Source organism: Perna viridis, chromosome 6 (genome assembly GCF_037379345.1).
Source record: "Perna viridis isolate PV_CMFRI_1.1 ecotype Kerala chromosome 6, ASM3737934v1, whole genome shotgun sequence".
Taxonomy (NCBI): Eukaryota; Metazoa; Mollusca; class Bivalvia; order Mytilida; family Mytilidae; genus Perna; species Perna viridis.
In genome coordinates, this window is record NC_142450.1 from 2687525 (window position 1) to 2709425 (window position 21901).

The 21901-nt window shown below is 33.3% G+C and overlaps 2 protein-coding genes across 2 annotated transcripts; one reads left to right on the forward strand and one right to left on the reverse strand.

The window, feature by feature from the left end:
* Nucleotides 1–1248: 1248 nt before the first annotated feature.
* Nucleotides 1249–3538, forward strand: LOC148613210 (heavy metal-binding protein HIP-like). Its single transcript, XM_088586271.1, has 2 exons — nt 1249–1402; nt 3111–3538. The coding sequence occupies exons 1-2, from the start codon at nt 1249–1251 to the stop codon at nt 3536–3538; spliced, it is 582 nt and encodes a 193-aa protein (XP_088442397.1).
* A 9022-nt stretch (nt 3539–12560) lies between these two features.
* On the reverse strand, nt 12561–18042 carry LOC148613211 (heavy metal-binding protein HIP-like). The gene is made up of 5 exons (XM_088586104.1): nt 17920–18042; nt 17589–17724; nt 15778–15828; nt 14873–14923; nt 12561–12986 (listed from the first exon to the last, which is right to left on the reverse strand). The coding sequence occupies exons 2-5, from the start codon at nt 17713–17715 to the stop codon at nt 12592–12594; spliced, it is 624 nt and encodes a 207-aa protein (XP_088442230.1). The 5' UTR covers nt 17716–17724; nt 17920–18042; the 3' UTR covers nt 12561–12591.
* Between the last annotated feature and the right edge of the window lie 3859 nt (nt 18043–21901).

The window sequence follows — 21901 nt, forward strand, 5'->3', positions numbered from 1 at the left end:
TGACCCCCTAAGACAGGACCATCGTGGAATCACTGCTCTGATGGTCTATTATCTATTCTGTCCCCCAAGTTAGGACCATCGCGGGACCATTGCTCTGATGGTCTATTATCTATTTTATCCACCTAAGACAGGACCATCGTGGAATCATTGCTCTGATGGTCTATTATCTATTCTGTCCCCCAAGACAGGACCATAGGGGAACCACTGCTCTGATGATCTATTATCTATCCTGTCCCCCAAGTCAGGACCATCGCTGAACCACTGCTCTGATGGTCTATTATCTATTCTGGACCCCCTAAGACAGAACTATCGCGGAACCACTGCTCAGATGGTCTATTATATATTCTGTCCCCCAAGTTAGGACCATCGCGGAACCACTGCTCAGATGGTCTGTTATCTATTCTATCCCATTCAATTTAGACTTAGTTATGGACGTATTAATGTACATTTTTTGGTTATTATTCTTATTGTTCTCCGAAACCAATCAAAAATGGTTACATTTGGTCATCAACATGTCTGACTACATAATATGTGCCAATTATGCTGGTCTCCATATCCATTCCCTGCAAACAGGAAATAAAATGTGTAAAATACTCTTTCAAGATAAGAAGAAGATAGAGAAAGTGACATTTCTTTTTCGATTCGAGAACTCTACAAAAGGTTCAGTTAAGTCGATATTTTATATAAAAATATTAACTACATAGCGGCTACAGACTTTTTGTATCGCCTTAGACTAGGTTTCTGGAATAGATTTATGTCGCTACAAGCTTGTATATATCACTACAGAAGTTTTACGGTCATTATCGTGAACTCATGGATCGTTACGGAGTATCAATCTCCACCCTGAAATCTAATTTGTTCAACGTAAATTGGGTATCATAGTTGTTTTCCTCTTGCGTCTACCTTGGACTTAACTTTTTGTTAGAAACTCGGCAAGTGTTTCTAGAAAAGTAGAGGACTCTTATCCTACCATTTCTAGAGCAATCTGAGATGCTAATTTACATTTGTTACTTCAAATGAATGATTTTGATTATTTTATTAGCTTAGTTGTGTGTGTCTCTTTGTCCTCTCCATTGCAAGAGTCTGGAAACAAAAGTGACAAACACATCTCAGACCCCCAAACAATCGCAAAAATACATTGAAAAACAACACATTTCAAACTTTAAACGAAGATTTTTATTACCTCCCACCGGATATACATACCACACAGTACAAGGTAATGAGACATCTAGGCAGAATGAAAGGACAATGGAAGTCACTTTGAAGGCAGATATAGACGTATTTGAACTGAACGAAGGATTGAAGGAGTTCATAGTGACGACTATCCAGGAAGAAGTAGACAAGGCTACAGAAAAACGTGTCAAGGATCTAAGCCAAACTCAAATGCAACACGTTAAAGATGGTAAGATATTCATTTGTACATATTATTGTTTATATATATATATATTTTCTGTTTTGTTTTGTTTTGTTTTTGTTTTTGTTTTTTTTATTTTTGGGTTTTGGTTTGTTTGTTTTTTAACAATAGCTAGCCTGTATGTATTTAGATATAAATAATCAGTTTTTTAGACTAAAATGAATAATAAATCAACAGTTTCAAAAACAAGATTTGACGTCTCAAATTCGTATAGTTCTGTTCCTTCATGAATAATGCAGTGCAAGCTATCAATAATTTGTGACAAATTGCTAAATTTGAATGAAAACTATTTTATGTTCATTGGTGTTGGTATTTAGCTGGATCATGGTATGAAATATCTCAATTCATCTAAATTAAAAGAAATGGCAATTTTTTTCAAATAAATTAATGCTAGCTTGCAATGCACTATACATTTTGGAACAGAACTATATGAATTTCAGATTTAAATTCTTGTCTTTGACAGCTGTAGATTCTGAAATATGTCTCCATTTTTGTTGTTAATGTTATATAGAAGTTATAAAACACGTGTTGCTAAGTTTGACTTGTGGTTGTGTGTTATATACACATAAAGATGCATTTAGCAATGTTTCAGTGCTTAATTTAATGTATTATTAAAACTATGAATGAAAATATTTCATGAAGGGATGTGCTAGATATTGACTTTAGCAGAACCTTAACCAATTGCGACATTGTGTCAAATCTAAAATAAAATAGTATTAACGATAATAAAACAAGATGAACGAATTATTGTACGTCCTTAAAGTTTATTTTTTTAAAGATTTTGAAAAAGGCAATAACTATGTTATTTAATGCCACCAAATTTTCAGACCTATTTACTCAAGCCCCGAACCATATCTAACGTTCCAAATTCAATATAGCCAGTTCTCTCAAAAAAGCAAGAATCTTGCAAAGTCGGGAAAAAGTGAATGGTTAAACGCGACTTATCCGATTGTCAAACGACGTTTGATTTGAATAATGTCCACGAATTTACAAAGCCTTGTCTGCATTGATTATTTAGAGAGTCTTCTGATGTGTGGAGCTTGCTATTTACTAACTTTAATTATGCATAAATATGGGTAAAGATACTAAAAAAAATGTCTTGAAGATAGAATCGAATCGACAAATATAGTGTTAGCTAATGAGTCTTAAGATGCTGTCTATGTGAAATTAGGCAGATCCTATGATCTGGTTGGCGTATGGTAAAACTTATCCCATTGATTTATTTTGTTCCAGTGTCAAGTTTATATCATTTGTATGTCAAATAGTCCACAAAGAAATAAAGCGACAGTAGACGACTCGGAAAACGATTTTAAAGTTCCCTAGCAAAGCAACCAAATTTGCACACGCATACAGAGATATCTCTCATTTAATGAATGTCAATGTTTAAATGAAACTTTTATCTCCTTAACCATGTTAACTGATGCAGTCAATCAAAAATCAAAAACCAATCTTTAACATTCAAAAATGAAGCATTTGTGATATGAAATGATATTTTCTTTCTTAAACAAAAAAATGTCATGTGCAGCCCACTGCCTGGTTCTTTTAATATGTTTCATAATATATAATAACCAATAAAAAGAAGTTTGAATTGTTAGAATTTGTATAATTACTTATTTATTTCATAAAATTCTTTTTTATATTTTAAATATTTCTTTGATGCCTTTCTGTTCACTGAATATACATTATTAACTTTTAGATGTTTACCATAGAGACAAAATTGACTTCTTTGTGACCTTATCGAAAGAAAACGACGTGTGCGATATTACAGAAAATGATGTTGTTGTGTTTGATAACATAGTTCTTAATTTCGGAAATTCACATGACACCAACACTGAAAAGTTTGTCTGTCCTATCGATGAGGTTTATTTTTTTACGTGGACTGCTTTATCAGATTCTAAAAACGATTTTTCAAGTGAGCTGGCGATCAATGGAGTTCCGTTTATATTTAATATTGTCGATAATGATCTGACTGAAGACCATATGTCAAGTACGGCATCACTAACTGTCAAGTTTGTCAGGGGCGATGAAGTATGGATAAGGGGCCATGGGAAAGAGGGCAAATATTTGCACTCGACATGGACTAATGGCATACCAGTTACGGTGTTTACAGGCTTTAGACTTTGAAAATATATAGTCATTTAAAGATACCTTTATGGAATTACAGAAGTATACCTTAAAGTCTTCCCTTTTCCAATGCTAACTTCTTTGGATTTTTTTTATTTGTCCCCAGTTTTTCTATTTCATTTTATTTTTTGTGATCATATCAAGATATATTTTTTCATCTTATATTCGAGTCAATATGTTCTGATTTAGAACCTCCCGAAAAATTACAGCTAAACGGTATACAAATAGTTAAATGAATACCGTTTAGCAGGATTTTTTTTTGGGAGGTTCTACTTCGATTACTTTGAGAGCATATAGAACAAGTTTACAGTTAAGTCCTAATACTTCATAATAATCTACCGTGGACAGAACCTATATATGCTAACAAAAAATACCGTTGAAATATATTTTCATTTTCTTTGAAGAAATCACTTTTGGCACCCCGAAAAAATAACCCGTCATACGGTAACACAAATTAAGTAAACTTTGACCACTTTTTTCCCGAACGAATAGTCAATATTTTCTTTTTTCAGAAACGACCACATGAATCTATATATCAGTCAAATTTTCATCTAAACTCACTTTAAAATCTAGACTAGGCTGCAAATATGGTTTTCAGTAGGATTTGACTCGCTTCTCTGCTCTTAAATCTAGACTAGGTTGCATATGTGGTTCTTAGCATGATTCGACCTGCTTCTCTGCTCTTAAATCAAAAGTAAACCGTCTGCAACAACATTTTTTTCTTTTATTGAAGTCCAGCGCTCTAGGCCATTCGACTAACAAGGCTATATGAAAATTGTGCTTTCATTATCCGAATGATACTTCCTCGTAAGCAAAAAAGAGCGTGCACATAAGCATATGATGTAACATGTTAGTGAATTCTATATAACGACATCCGATGGTATCGGGTAAGACGTAAGAAGATCCGCAATGAAATTCAGATCCAGTCACACCAAATAATAAGCACAAAAAAAAAATTGGATTGAAGAGCTCTACCATTTTACTTGTTAGCGCTTTGCTATGTAGATATTTTGCATACACAGCTAGGATTAATAAGTGTTGATGCATGGGTGCATTCATTGTCAAGTCTAAGGTACCCCTAAACTCTGGAATCGATGTGCGGCTGCAATTTTGTAGTTTTTTTTGCGTGTATTCGGTCAATTGTCAGATTAAAGATTCCATACAGAAGTAATTACAGCGTTACCTATAGCTCATAATTGTCAGCAAGGAGGTCAACAAGATAAGTGGGTCAGCATGCAAAGACAAACTAGGCTATAAAACCGAGCTATAAACGAAATAATACAAACACGAATTGATTAAATTCTTAAAAAGAATATGGAATATGGAATGCATCCATAGCACAAAAAATCCAGTAATGGTGAAGTTTATATAGTAAAAAAATACACGATATTATGTAACTACATATAAATTTACGGAGAAGAGATATTTTAGTCAAAGTTTGTGAACTTGACCTTTATTTACATGCAAAAATGAAAATACTTATCCTCTACTAGACTAAATATAAAATTAAAGCACAATTTTCAGAACAGCAAATTGTATTGTGGCGGTTAGTTATCAAACATTAAGTCTGTGGAGATATGTGTAAATGTTTTGACCATCATTCAGACTTCGAAACAAAACGTGCACTTTCAGAATATCTAATATATAGATAAAAGTTAAATCATTACCCATTGCCATGACAAATCATGAGAAAACTTTACCCAATAAAAAACTTCAATGTTCAAACAAATATAAGGTGAGGGACAATTACATGTGTTCCGACACCAAATTCCATAAAAGAAGAAATTACATAGCAAGGCTATGTAGAGTGATGGCTGTCCGCATGATCAAATATTGACTTGAATATTAAGAATTGAAAATTAATGCACTCTTTCAATGACTTACACTTATCAATGACTTAATGAAATAATCGAAATCAATTATACAATAAATCAGAAGCAGGTTTTCCAGTAAAATCTGCCGAAAACAAAATGCATAAAGTGAAGGAAGTTTGCAAGCAGAAATTAAATCACAATATTTCAAAGGTGTCGTCCATTCTTAATCACCGACTTAGATTGGGAGCACATGGATTGCCACATCAAGGAAAAATACCGTCCGAGACTTTCATTGAATTATGTTTTATTGAAAACCCTTCCACCACACTTTGCAAATTTGTTGTCCATAAAAAATAAAAACAAGTACTCAAGTATTTTGAGAACGTCTTCTTCGGTGTATTTGGAAATGCTTATTGAATTATCAAAACGAACAGAGTTTATAAGGATTTTGTTTTGAAAATGTTCATCTCTTCGGTTACGATGAGTTCATTTTCTCGTTAACAAATTTCCTGAATACATCCAGCTTTCAGTGGTTAAATATTGAGTAGTAACACTTAATCTGTTAATATAATATAAATTGCTCTGTTTCTTTCTGTTCAATTTATCAGATGAAATAGTAATAAATGGAACCAAGGTTATAGCGGTTATTAAAAGAATGTAATCCAGGGACAGAGACCAGACATGGAAAACTGACATACACAACAAAGAACATAAAGTAACTAAAAGCATACATTCAAAGTAACACAAGCAAATGAACAACTAAGATTCCACTAAAAACTCGGAGCATGGACCAGGTGCACCGGTAGGGTAAGCGTCCTTTGCTTTTCTATAAACTCCGAGTTGCTCATAAAAAGTCAAGTCCAGGGTAGACGAAAGAGGGAAGGAAAACTATGACAATCACTACAGGTTATTTTTCTTAATATCTTATTTTAAGTTTTCGTAAGATAATTTTTTAAAAAGTTTTTTAATGTTTTTTTTCTGTATACAGTTTGTTCATCCAAAAACCCACGCGTTCCCCCACCTTTAAAGACTACAATGACAAAAGTGACGATTGTACAGTTGATGATGATTGTAAATTTATCAAAGCAAAAGTTCCTTGATATACTACCCTTTTAAAGTTTGTAGATATACGATCAGGTTTTGTAATTTTCCGTGCACGCCGTTGTTTTTTTTCATCCATCAGTATAGTGACACACATATAAACAAAAAGATGAATATGTTGCAAAATAATTTACGTCATCTCAATGAAAATTTTTTGAAAGACATCAAGAACCGATGGATCGTTATGGTGTATCCGATTGTACCATGCAAACCGTTTTGCTCACTCTGTCATTGTTTTCCGTTTTTCTTACATCTTTTCAGAATGTCAACTTTTATGAGCGACTGAGTAGGTTTTTTCTAGATGAACTAGACTCTAAGAATCTTCCCCTAATGGTGCACCGGTCCTAGTTTTATTTGGAATCTGAACTGCTCATTAGCTTTTTTGTTTTTTGTTTTTTTGTTTTGTTTTCGTTCTTTCTTTAAATTTCATGTACAGTGTTGCGTTTGTCTTCTCTCCCATCATAGGTGATATCCTTAATTGCTATTTGATTGGATTGTGTTCTAGTCCTTATTTAATTTCCTCCCCTTTAAAACCAGTGTTTTAAGAATACATTTATTATTTTAATCTTTTGTACCTGTAACTTTACTGACGCTGAATTTCTGCTCGTTTTGCACATCAGTATTCCTACGTTCAAGTCAGCAAAATATACTACACATTACAACTTCTTACATTTGACGAAAGAATTGTCAGATATATCGAGATTGTTAAGCACGGCACGACCTTTATTGGCGGCTAAATATATAGGGATTAACGTTATGCATTGAAATGAGGTCATATTTGCTGGATCGTGTATTTTCAGACAAAAAAAAACTGAGCTTGCACTTGGCATAATAGAGGACATAAATGACAATTAGAAGTCTGGGATGATATATGTAACTTTAACTAGAACTTACCATAAATCAAATTGTTTAAAAACCTGTAGAGCCAATCGGACATGCTTCACATTGTTGTGTACTCTCAGAGTAATATTGATTGTGATTTGAACAACATATCGACTTTCCAATGGTCTCTGTCGCTCTCTTCAATCTGTGTAACGAGTATATATTAAAGGTTTCAGTAAACTGATCACCTGCACAATGTATGATACATCATGATTGATGTGCAACACACGATATACGATAAACGATGTATGACACAAAATAGAGAGGTAAGTTTACACGATCCGATTGCTGTAATAATTTGTAAATGAAACAAATACGGAGATCATTACCATATATTGCAAGGGAAATTACATGAATCAGAATTCGAACAGTAATTAAAATAACACAATTCAAGGATAATAAGAAGACACGAATGAATTGCGGAAGCTTAATTTTATTTACAGTCGACTTTTTGAAAAAAAACAAAAGATGGCCCTAATACGCTTCAGTAATGAATGAGTGAGCAACTCCATTTAAAAAGTGGACTACATGTAAACCTGAACAATGAGTTGGAGGTGTTATATGTAAAAAATTGTATGTTATATCTAAAACAAAAATATTGAAATATCCATATCCGGTACAGAAAAGTTGTTAAAAGGGTTACATAAGGAATGGAACCTCAGTATTTTATAGCTTTTTAACTCAGTAACACGGCTTATTACAGTAAAGACGTCTATGATATGAATTGGGTCAAACAAGTCTGACTGCTTGACCAAAACATTTTAATGACTACTGTAGGTTTAAATTAAATGCTCTCAAAGGGATAGGTGTCAATCTGGGAAAAAAACTGTTGTGAATGGTAAGTTGTAGGAGAATAAGATTTAAAAAAAAAACAACGAGACAAATACAATTTTATTTGCACATACGATTTATTTCTGACAACAGATGTCTAGGACAGTAAATACATACTTAGTCAATTTTATGTTTGGTACAAAGGAGAATCTTCTGAATAACAGTTTCAATCTTCTATTTTGACAATGTCATGTAGAATATTTAGAATGTTGAGATATTTTTTATCAAAATTAAACATATCTATTATTATGTTTATCTATGATATGAACATTTTTCAGTTGCGATTGGTTGCTGTGTGGTTGTATTTAATTTTCTGATTGGACGAATGGTAAAAAAAACTTTCCATCTCCCATTCTCCTTTCCTCATAAAAAAATTCGCATCCACAATGGCATCCCCGCTGCATTCTTCAACATTCAAACTGTTGTCTTCAATTAATATCAAATTAAAACATTTATCATGTCAATAAATACTTACAAGACTCCATCACATCATTCGGGAAATGTATTTTTCTAGTTTTGTGACAAAAAATGACTACTTGCACAATTAGTTATAACTTCGAATCAATAATTTACAATTTCACGTTTATTTTGAATTTATGTACGGTGTACAAATCCGCACCTACATATTCTTATTGAACTATGTATATTATATGTTACATGGAATTCGTGAGGAAAAAACATGCTTGTACATGTGTAGTGCATAGGAAAATAAAATATTAGATTATATTTAACTTACATCTGTGATAAAAACAAAAATTAAAAGATACATTAATAAAAAGAAAAAAAAATAAATAAAACTTTTATTTTGTCAATAACCTTTCCAATAGGTTTTGCGTCGATATTGTATTAAATCGTATAGTGTTACTGCATTAAATTTAGACATTTAATAATTAGCATAAAGGGTTTTGTAACCAAGTGTTCCATGCGTTTTTTTTATACAATCATATGATGTTGATAAAATAAACGACAAATACTTCACTTGGATTTTGCTGTAGCTTCGAAGATATACTTTAAAGCCAAAAAGGAAAATATGTCATTACGTATGAAAGTTTGAATGTTGCATGCATCACTTGCTACTTGGTATTTGGAATGGTGCAGGGGCGGATCCGGGGTTTTATGAAGTGGGAGGTGTAATTACTAAAATCTGTACTAAAGGAAATTAGAATATGACTTGTTTAATGAATGAATATGATAAATTGCCATATTCAATACAATATTTAGAAGATTACTATAGATTTCTGTTTTTTCTTTAAAAAGTGAGAGCGTACGCCCATTATGCTTTCACTAGGCGTCGATTTCACAAAAAGTCATAAGTGTAAAATTGATCGTAAGTTATGACGTAACAATGCTATTTTAGGTTGTGTCGTCATTACTTACGATCAACTTTACACTAACGACTTTTTGTGAAATCGACGCCTGGACTCGCCCTGTGGTTTTTTGTTACGTCTAAAGAGTCACCATGAATGTTCTCCTGTATTGTCAGATTTGATTTGATCGATTGTGTATTCTGGTTTTGGAAGAGAAAGTAGACTATCAACATATGTTGACAAGCCATTGCACAGGCTAGGTCGTGTTCGTACGTTTTTGTATTCCATTATAACACAACATGTATACATTTAATAGTATGAATTATATCATTTATATTTGGAACTTGGAAACCGTTTGTAGTGACATTTTTTTGTGTGCATTGTGTGCCTCAGGCCCTTTCTTAATCATATTTGCAATTTGTATTTGAATAAGATTCCGCATTATGTTTGATTATGTTTTCATTAATACGAATTAAAAATAATATATTATGTCTGCATGTTACTGATTGTGGTGATGCAGTTTTTATATCCATTGTATCTACATAAATTCCCTGCATTGTAAACTCCTCTCATCGTATTGGCTCCAAAAGTACCCGAACCTATTGCATCGCAAGCCTCGTCTTTAAACAATTTACAATAAATATCAAGCTTCGCTTCATCCCCTTTTGTCGTTTATGGAGAGTAATTAGTCGTGTTACTCAGAAAACTGTATTACAACCAGCCCTTTCAGGAGATTTCAGCAGATCTTAGCTGATGTATTTTTGTAAAATTGTTCTAACGATTACAATTGAATATTTGCACGCACATATTTGTGAAACAGTCTGATTAATAAATGTGCATATGAAACTATTCAGAAATAACTATATCAATATATAAACATAAAAAGAAAGAAAGAAAAACAAATGGAAAGAATAAGGATATAATGCAACAGATGGAGAACTAGATAGTTATATACACGCTGTGTAGATTAATATCTGAATAACATGTTTTAATTAATAGTTTAAATTCAGTCCGATTTTTGCATGTCTTTTTTTTTCAGTTCATTACAAAAATTCTAACTCAAAGAATGAAAAGTTATCAATAGAACCAATACTCTAGCGGAAATCAAAAGAATGTAATCCATTGACAAAGATCAGACATGAAAAATAGACATACACAACAAAGAACATAAAATAAACAAAATAATACGTACAAAGTAACAAAAGTAAATGAACAACTCGGAATCATGAGTCACTTTTGCGCTCGTCATTCACTGAAGAACCATCAGTAGTATTGCACTTTTCATATGGTCCTGCCTGGGAACATACCAATTACGTAAATAAATATAAAAAAAGCACATTTTGTAATCTTTATAGAGAGCTAAACAAATGATGGAAGCTCAAAAGATGCATTCTATTACTGTTAAAATCTAAAGTTATTGTAAATAGAAAAGGTATATTAAAGTGACCATTACCAGAAAGCACTGACGACATGTACTTTCTATTTAGGCATAAAAGACTTCAATTTCATACATTTTTTTTTGGCAATTAGAAAATCAGTCGAAGTTAATTTTATGAGAAAATGCTGTTTCAATAATTATTTTTTTAAGTAACTGAATCACAGTTAAATTACTGCCTTCATTTTATATGTGTTCAACATATGTATAATCAATATATGTCAAAAATGCATTTTTATACATGTACATGTTTGCACAACATATGCCAGAGGTACAATTTAGATATGCGTTAACCATGCCTCTGAGAAGAAATGCGTTCAAATACGTTTGATAGGCGGCTGTCATGCGTCATTGTAAGACGTATACATGACATGCTTCTAAATTCTGGTTATGTAAGCTTTGTGTAACTTTAAGACCAAATAATTTTTTTTCAGAGGACGCTTATCCTACCGCTGCACCTGGTGCATGTTCCCAGTTTTTAGTGCAGTCCGTGTTGTTCATTTGCTTTTGTTACTTTGTATGTATGATTGTGGTTAATTCATGTTCACAGATCCTCATCACAGGAATGAACTACATTTACACGACTGTTTTAGTATATCGATGTTATTTACTATTTATATTACAATCAATATTATTGATAAATCGGTTATCATAGTGCAGGTGGATACACCTTTTCGATTCAAGTTGATTATAGAATTTATTTTGTGGTGATTTCAATCTTGTAGCAACATAAATGTGTTCCAGAAGTCTAATAGAAAAAAGTCTTGCACGGTGCAACCATTTCGCGTTTTTTTTTCGTTGACAAACATTGCTGCCGTTACTAAACATAGACCATACGCTAACAACAGTGGTTCTTTAACATGCAAAGTTTAAGATATCGTAAGGTTAAGACACAGTCTGACTTGGGTAAAGTGTTCAACATGATGTAACCGATCCACTGAGATTAACTTTCGCATTTGTTCTGACGATTTTGTTTTGGTTCTTTTTTGTTTATTTTGGTTTTGGTTTTGTTTTTGTTTGTTTTTGTTTTTGTTTTTGTTTTGTTTTTGTTATTATCATTATTATTTATTTTTAGTATATAAACTTTTATTGTTTAATTAGCGGGAAAAAAACTGGTTTAGGTGTGCGATTTTTTTGCTCAGGAGATATGCTATGCTTTAGTTATATTCCTAGCATGAATTGTATAAAGAACAAAGATTCAATCGTTATATTAAGACCATTCTATGTTTACGTTATGTATGTGTACAATCTCACTTAAAAGACAAGAATATCCCTATTTTGAGCCAAAAGGAAGGGTAAAAACAAAATCATCGAACAATCATCCGATTAATAATCAAGTCAAGTCTAAAATAAATAAATCTGGAAAAATAGATTTATGACATCTTATATATTCTAAGGAATTTCGGTGAGCAGGGCGCTCTGATAAGGCCTGCTGATAAGAACCCAATATTAAGAAAGGTGAAAAGGGATCGAACACAGCAATAAACTGCAAAACTACAACATTTCAGGCAGGTTTCTCGTTCGAAATCTTAAAATCTCACACTTTGTGATTTCTCTGTCTTGCTCTCTTACTGCTGTTATATTCTTGATATCTCACCAGTTGTACTTAAATGTGTAGCATTGTTAGTTGAGGCGAATTTAAAACAAACTACTTTTCATAATTAAATTTTTACTACATTGTTTTTATTTTCCGATATACACACCAGACATATGTGACAAATTGCTGCCTGTAACTGATGTTGGTTTATCCATACACATAACTGAAATCTGGTCACTCCGTCTTAGTCTAATAACTGGGTTTACCGTGCTTGAAACTCCATACATCTTTGGAACATACACATATGTATGATCATAACCGTTATGGAATAAAGCTAAACCGACGTGGTTTGTCTTCCATGCAGTTACAGTCAATGAAAATTGATACAATCCGTCACGCGGTGCTCTAAAAATTCCTGTATTTTTATCATACACAGATCCTTCGTTTAAGATAATTTTATCGAATTTAAGCAAATCACCTTGTCTAGATAGTGTCACCGATTGTTTTTCTAATGCAACGGAAAAAGCAGGGATTGATTCGCCTGAAAAAAAAAAACATAAATGATGGAAATTCGCCAGAATCTGTCTGGAAACGCTTAGTATAGAAATGTACTATGGGTATACACGGATGAATAGGAATGTTTATCTATCAGATTGTTTTTTCTTCACCATCCCAAATTTGTTAATAGAATGTCTCATTTTTAAGTATTTATCTGTCCTTAAATCGGCTAAAATGTGTATAAAGTGTGGCACATAAAAGACAAAAAAAATGTAAAGTTTAAAACAAAATATTTATACATGAAAACCTCACGAAAGAAAAAAAACAAAAAAAATCATGGTGTTTGGAAGTTTATACAAGGGAATCATGATTCTAGCGGAAATCAAAAGAATGTAGGGACAAAAACCTGACATGGAAGAGTAATCAAAGGAACCAAGATTCTAGAGGAAAAGAATGTTATCCAGGGATAAAGACCAGGCATGGAAAACAGAAAAAAACATAACTAAGAACATAAAGAACCTATAAGAATATATACACAGTAACACAAGTAAATGAGCAACTCGGACTCCACTAAAAACTTTGAGAAAAGGACCAGGTGCACCGCTAGGGTAAGTGTCCTCTGCTTTTCTAGAAACACACACCAAGTTGCTAATAAAAAGTCAATTCCTGGGTAGACGTAAGAGGAAAGAAAAACTTTAACATAACGAACAAATCAGTTTTCTTGCTGCAGGTGGATACATCGTAACGATCCACGAATTCATGATGACGACCAAAAAACTTCTGCAGTGATGACTTCAATCTTGAAGCAACATAACCCTCTTCCAGAAGCCTTAGTGTAAGAAGTCTATCGCGATACAGAACGTCTGCGTATTTACGGCAAGCTCTGGCATAACGTATGGGTTGTGATATGAAAACTCTATACGCAGGTGCTGAAGGGATGTTGCCACAGATGAAAAGAAAGTCGACATTCTAAATGAAACGTTTGTCGTAAAGTTTGATCAATTATTTTCCTTCACCATCGATCTCTAAGTGTAGGTCAATATATGATGCTGAATTTACAGTGTCTCTTTTATTGAACAAATCCCTTTTTAGATATTGAAAGGTCAAATTTAGTACATTATAGAAAAATGGCTTGAAATTTTCTGGTTCCCTCGGTACATTGTTGTCCTTTTGCAAATTATGGAGATCAAAGCACAGCGCATAATAAACGCGAGGTAATCATCCTTTGTGAACGCTTAAGCATGACCCCAAATATAGTATAATGTAAAACCTTTTTTGTTTTAAAGGCGACTTTTTTCGGCCAATCGACAGTTTTCTTACTTGATGTTTGCACTCATTTGAAAATGATAAAAAAATAAAACGTTTGCTTCCTTCAATGACAATGAAATAAAAGGTATTTTTACTAACAGAGACGCCAAAAGTACCAGGCATACCATTGCTTACCTTGTGCAGACCATTAAAATTTGTTTTAAGCAGTTGTTAAATGCAGATATGCATAATTGTGTATGCCTGCTGTGGAAAACATCCCAAGATGACCCTTATATGAATAAATCCATAATCGATGATTATACATTGTGATCCTGATTGAAAATCAAAGACCTAAGCCAACTTCATTCTACTGTCAAATTTAGCGGCTAGAAGGAAATTGGTAAGTAGCACTGATTAATTTTTATTTGGGCACAGCTATACCAAACTTGAAAAGTGTATCACCAGTCAGAAATCATGGGAATAAATCATCTACACAAGTTTAAAGTAACTATAAATAATACACCAACATATAATATTTTATGAATATTTCGGTCGAAGCAAACATTTGTCTTTAATTCTTATGAAATATGAAAACAAACGACACGCACAGTTATTGAAAACGACATTTTATTTATTGAGATGTTTTCAGGATTTACTTGTCGTTACAAAAATGTTACTTACGACTTAACACATTCACTTGGTCCTTTAAAACTTTGACTTCCGATTTCAAATCTACAAAGAAGCTTGACTTTAGATTACGATGTCGATATAGTGGAAATAAATTACAGATAGTAAATCATTTTAAATAAGCAGATATAACGTCATACCTTGCCTGAACTTATCCGTAAAATATAATAGCGATTCGTCATCAATTATCGACCATTTTATTTTTGATAAGTCATCTATCTCTTAGCAATCATTCAATAATCGTTCATCGATTCGACATATGGTTACGGGATCGGTTTATGCAGTGTACTTTGAAGGGTTTTCATTTAACAAGCAAGCAATGTACAGCTCTTGATTAAAACTTCTCCCGTACACCACATATCACCCCCTTATCCCCATTCCATATCCCTTTCACCCTAGTATTGGAAGTCGATCCCTTATACATACTGTATAACAGTTTTTTTTCATTGAAACGAAATATTTACGTGATTTTACATCGATTAATAATTTTTTGGGGTAGGAAGACTATTATGTCACATATTTGTATCAAAATATATTTTCCCCGTACATGAATTATTTTGGAGTTGTTGTAACCCAAAATCGCGTAACCAAAATAGTTTACCCTATATCGTCTACCCAATATTGCAGCCCTACTCCGAACTATCTTTTAGAATACTAAAAAAGTGATTTATTGAACATGACATGTCAAAATTTGCATCGAATGCGATATAAACCTTCGTGGTTCTTTTGGCGATATAAAAGTTTCAAGTTGATAACAGATATGATACATGTACAGATTCTGGTTCGCACTATTCGGTATGAAAAAAAATTATGACGGCTTTAACTTTAATGATCTTCAAGGAAACGTTGATAGCGGTCTTGGATTGTTGACTGAACGAGTGAAAACGTTAATACCTTACCAAATAACTGTTTCATCTTGTCCTTAAGAGCTTTTATCTCAGATATCAAATCTACAAAAATAATGCAGTCCTGCACTACCATACATCTCAAATACTAGATTAAAACTAGGAGGAGGAATACATTGCCAAACAAAAGCTAGACTGTTGTGTGGAGGTGGTCTTGTCTTAGATGTCACATGAATATGACTTCTACTTCCGAGGAGGGAGCATCTAAAATTTTGCCATGCAAATTGACAGGTCTTACATCATTGGGAATTTTTCAGACTCTTACATATAAATACAAACGTCTCGGAATGTGACGACTCTATTCGCTATACTGCTCCATCGGATCATATTGATACAGAAAAAATAATATGAACTTATAGAAGGGTCTGAAAAATACCCAACAATGTTAGAACTGCCAAATTTGCGGTGCAAATTTTTGGTTGTTCCCTCGGCGGGAAATTTGACAGTTCTAACATCATTGGGGATTTTTCAGACCTTTCTATACGTTTACATATCTTTCCTGTATCAATTTGAATAGAGTCGTCACATTCTGAGACGTTTGTATAATATTGATTTGTTGTGACATGCATCACTAATTTGATCCTCTATCCTACATAATAACATCTAAATGAACTGTCCCGTACTACCATACATCGTGTACTAAGTTACAGCCCTAGATTAAGGCTGCGAGGAGGAATGACCAGGCCAGCGGAAGCTATATTTTTATATAGCCTAGCTGGCCGAGTGGTCTAGGGCGCAGGACTTTGTGCAGGTGGCGTTGCCGTAGATGTCACAGCGGTACGAGTTCGAGTCACGCGGAGGGAACGACCAAAAATTTGCGCAAATTTGACAGTTCTAACATCGTTGGGAATTTTTTAGACCTACTATATATATATATATATATACAACGTCTCAGAATGTGACGACTCTATTCGCTACACTGCGCCATCGGATCAAATTGATACAGGGAAGATATGTAAACGTATAGAAAGGTCTGAAAAATTCCCAACGATGTAAGAACTGTCAAATTTGCGATGCAAATTTTTGGTCGTTCCCTCCGCGGGACTCGAACTCGTACCGCTGTGACATCTATGGCAACACCGCCTACACAAAGTCCAGCGCCCATATTAAGAACAAATATCGTAAAATAGCATACTCAATTAAATAAAAATATAATAAAAATAAAACATGAAACTACGGCATATGTACGGGTTTAATAAAACCGAATATGTTTCGAGCTAAATTATTCGAACAATTACATGTATAGCAAATATTCGTGTTTTAAAATGGTTAAGATCTCTTGAAATAATTATTTGTACATTTCAAATACAAAATGTTGCAATCAAGGGAACCATGTTTCTAGCGACAAACACCATACATGAGATAACTACGATAAAACATATAAAGTAAGAAAAGTGAATGAGCAACTCGGACTCAACTAAAAACTGAAAATTAAAAACAGGTGTACCTGAAGTTTAAGCGTCCTCTGCTGACCTAGAAACGGGTTCTTGTTCTTTCAGACAGTTATCAATGTATACACGTACGTGACTAACATTTCAAACGAATCCACATGTTTAGATCGCATAGATGTGTATTAGAATACATGTCAAATAGCTCGTGTGAGTTGACTAACAATGACAAAAATATTTCAAAGCAATAGTATTGTTGATTTATTACTCCAATTATTATTTTTTAATGATAGCAATGAACGAAATACAGAAGAAAAAACAAACTATCAAGACAAATAAGAAAACCATAAATGACAAAAAAAATTCGACTCAAACTTTTGACCTGTTTTTATTCTTATCTAAAGTCAAAATATTTACCCATTCGCACTGTTTTCGTTAGAGATCTGTAATCAGGAAACAATTCAAGAATCGTTTGCTTTTTTTGTTGTTGTATTGACATCTCAATAGTGATCACCATAATAACAAGCACTGTAATGAACTTCATTGTCTTCTCCTAAAATTTAAGATAACACCAGCCATCATTTAAAGACTACATAAAGCAACAAATGACAATTACTGAATACTTAATTGAATCTCTTTATAATTATATTCCATCCTACTTAAACATAGCTGCAAATTCCTCTGATCATTTGAAACAAGACAAAGACGATATTCCTCGATACAAGGTACACCAATGAAATGTACTCACGTTTTTCTAATCTGGTTAGCTACAACTTTTCTGTTAAGTTGAATTTTTAAAAAGGAGGGGGATATTATATATATATCTACAACAAAACATGTATGTCTAGACATTTTAGATTACAACATACAACTATAATATTAGATTAGTTATTACGATAGCAGTAAAGATAAATCCCTCATTTTTAAGACCAAAACACAGATGGCGCGCCAATTTTACTAAAGTACTGTTAATCGTCTCTGGAATTTTAACTTGTTAGTCATGTTGAGGCTTAAGTATCAGTTCCTGTAAGAATCAGGTGAAACATAATCATTTTGATTATGTAATTTGACTATTTGCACCATCAGAATCAATAAAAACAGACAAGAGTTTATATATCATGCTGGACCAGAGAGTTATAATTTCTTTGAAATGGATTGATAAAGAACATTTCAAGGGCAGATGATTCTGTCAAAAAAATAAATTTTCTAAGATTAGCGATAGTATCCTTCAGTGATATTACATTGTCAGATCGGTTGGGTTTGGCATGCATGTTTCGGATTTTTCCCATTTTGCCTGATTCTTACAAACATGTACACTTAAGTGTTTTCTTATCATGACAATAGTGTAATTCATTATAGAAAACACTTTGTTACACTTTGCCAACATTAGAGAAATAGTACATGTAGAAACTATTAGTTGTATTACGGTAATAAAAACGTTATAATTATAATATACAGCTGAATAATAAAATCAATTACGGTAGATACTATTCAAATGATTTTCGGCTAAATGTAGGGGTAGGATCCTGTCAAAATATATAAACGTTCCGCATTCTATATCAAGGTCGTTTACAAAGCTTGATACATATGAGTGATTTTATGAACATTTCTTGCGTATTGAATATTGGGTGTTGGTCGAAATTTAGTACCCCCCAAAAAAATAACACTATTGTTGGCATGTTGCAATAAATTCATGTGTATACAAAGGTATCTGATATGTTTGTGTGTTATTTCACAGTCTAACGATTTAGCCAAGACCATCGTATAAATTTACAGTAACTCAGATACTAATAAGAGAGACACAGAATAAGGTTTAGGTACTTTATGAGTGAAATTAGCTCCTTATCTTCATGAAAATTGATGTTTGAGTCACGGCAAACTTTTACTCGCTCCATAAAAGTACAAAACCTTAAGAATATTTATTTGTACTGCACATTTAAGTCATTATCAAACAACAGGTTTTCTTGAATTTTACAAATTCAGGAACTACAAATTTGACATTCCTCACGAAATACAATTATTTTCGCCAATGTGGACCCATATAGAATACCTTGATATTCTCAGAAAATCTTTGTCTATTTTGGCCAAAAACTTGACTTTTTGATTACATGTAACTTGTCATCACTTATCTAAAACATTCCAATTTGTTGAAGTTGTATCACTGCAATCAGCTTCTTATCTAAATGTGATCGGTAGCATTATATTACCATTTTAAAAGATTCAATTCTAGGAGGTCAAAACATTCCAAAGTGTATCTGGTCCTCTGTCTTTTGAATCTTTTGATGTGCTCACTTTATCGTGTAAAAGAAACATTTGACCTACCCTTGTGCCCTCTTGATGTTTTGTATTCAAGTAATGCTTAGAATGCCTAATTGTGCAAAGTGTGGTACCGTACCAAAAGTATGCTTAGTCTGTTAGTTTTGACTTTGTTAATTTTAATTGGAGGTGGATGCATGGTTTTTGCACTACAGCTATGACATGTATGAGTACAGAAAGGACTATCGTCACGTACAATGAAGTGTATGTAGATCAAAGCAGCATTGTTTGTTCGATGGGTTCGTTGGCACCATAAATCACCAGCACCATAGGCAACAGTGCTTAAACTTTAAATGGACTGGTACTTGATGAGTATCAATTGTTTGTTAACAATTTTTTTAAAAGTCTATTAACAATTGACATACAAAGTTTGTACTTAATGATAAAAGCTACATGTATAAATTAAAACTGATGTAATTAGATATTGATACATACGATGCGTATACAAATTTCAAACGGCTCAATTATACAATTTGTCTTCAGTTGAATTCTTTATGTTTTATTCTGTCTATTTGTTAATGTATTGTTTTATTTTTCCTTTTTTATGAATTAACTTTCATGAATTTACGACAAACGTGATGACTTTTCATTCAAAATTGTCAACTTTCCTTTCATCTGTGGCAACATCCCTTCAGCATTTGCGTATGCAGTGTTCATATCACAACTCATACATTATGCCAGAGCTTGCCGAAACTACGCATACTTTTTGTATCGCGATAGAACTCTAACAAATAGGCTTCTGGAACAGGCTTATGTTGCTACAAGATTGAAGTCATCACTACAGAAGTATCCATCTGCACCATGAACACTGATTTATTCAACGGGTCATAGTTTTGCTTTCCTCGTTTGTCTACCCCGGACTTGACTTTTTATGACCAACTCGGCGGGTGTTTCCATAAAAGGAAAGGACGCTTACCCTACCACTGCACCTAGTCCATGCTCCCAGTTTTTAGTGGAGTCCGAGTTGCTCATTTGCTTTTGTTACCTTGTATGCATGATTTTAGTTACTTTATGTTCTTTGTTGTGTATGTCTGTTTTCCATGTCTGGTCTTTGTCCCTGGATTACATTCTTTTGATTAACGCGGTAACCTTGGTTCCCTTGATTACTCTTTCATACCACTGGGTCAATACCTCTGCTGGTGGATTTTGTCCCCGAGGGTATCATCAACCAAGTGATACATTTGTTTTTTAATTAATGGTTTTAACAAGAGGAATAAAAGGAAAGCTAACTCGAACGTCGTCCAGTATAAAAAGGCCCGAACCTGACCGCAGATCGGACACTCTGTTATCTTGTAAGAATGTGATATCCCCAGATGTGAATCTTAGCACGCTCGCATCTGGTATGGAAAGTGCCCCGACCAATTCAAGTAAAAGTTCCCAATCACAAAAATTTTGACTATTTCAAAATTATCAAACCATGTTCCGTCACTTTAAATGATATATTTGACTACAACGATGACGAAACACATTGTACCATATCAAAATGTGGTATTAAAAATTGAAAAACATGCCACATTCTTCTAACCGACTCTTACTTCTCCAGTTCCCTTACAAACAAAACTTACCATACAAGAAGTCACGATGACTTAAGTTACAAATCAACAAACTTAATATATAGATTATAATGCAATTTATGTGGTTTAGTATATGTCGGAGAAACGTAAGAACGATTAAACAAAAGAATGTGCAATCATCGTTCGGGAATTAACACAACCAAACTCCCAACAGTTTATCAACACTTTAATCAACAAGATCATTCAGTCCTCCCTATGAAAGTTTGTATTTTAGAAACAAAATTTATCATCCTACGAACAGTCCCGTTCTAAGTAAAAACTATCGTAGAGAAAGAGCGCAATACTGGATACCTTACGGATTCAATGACAACGTCAAAAGTATCGGAAACCTTTCAAGCCAATATAACAATAGCACAAATGTGATTAATTTATTTGACAAAAATCCAAGACGCCACTATAACACATCTAAGTTACATGATGTCTCCATAGATGGTCTCCTTCCTATCATACAAAAACCTCTTGGACTTCATCACACTAGAACCAAACTTTATTCTATACCTCTTACTTTACTACACTCCCTTTACAAAACAAGTCTTGACACTCCTGTTTCTGACCCCACCTCATCATTATACAGACTTGTGGCATTCATTTTGGATATTGGTTTCCACAGACTCTTTTAACCATTTTGTGTAAAAGGTCAAGATGAAGAAAAAAGATCATTTCTTCTACTATCGTCTGTCAATAAAGGTACAGATGCACTTAATTTGGCTAATATCCTCCATCACAAAAAAGTAACGAACAAAATTAGCCCGTATTTCAAAGACAACTCAAAACTAATTATTTCATATTCCTATACTTCACCCATTGCATCCAAAATTTTCAATTCTAAAAGGCTATTGC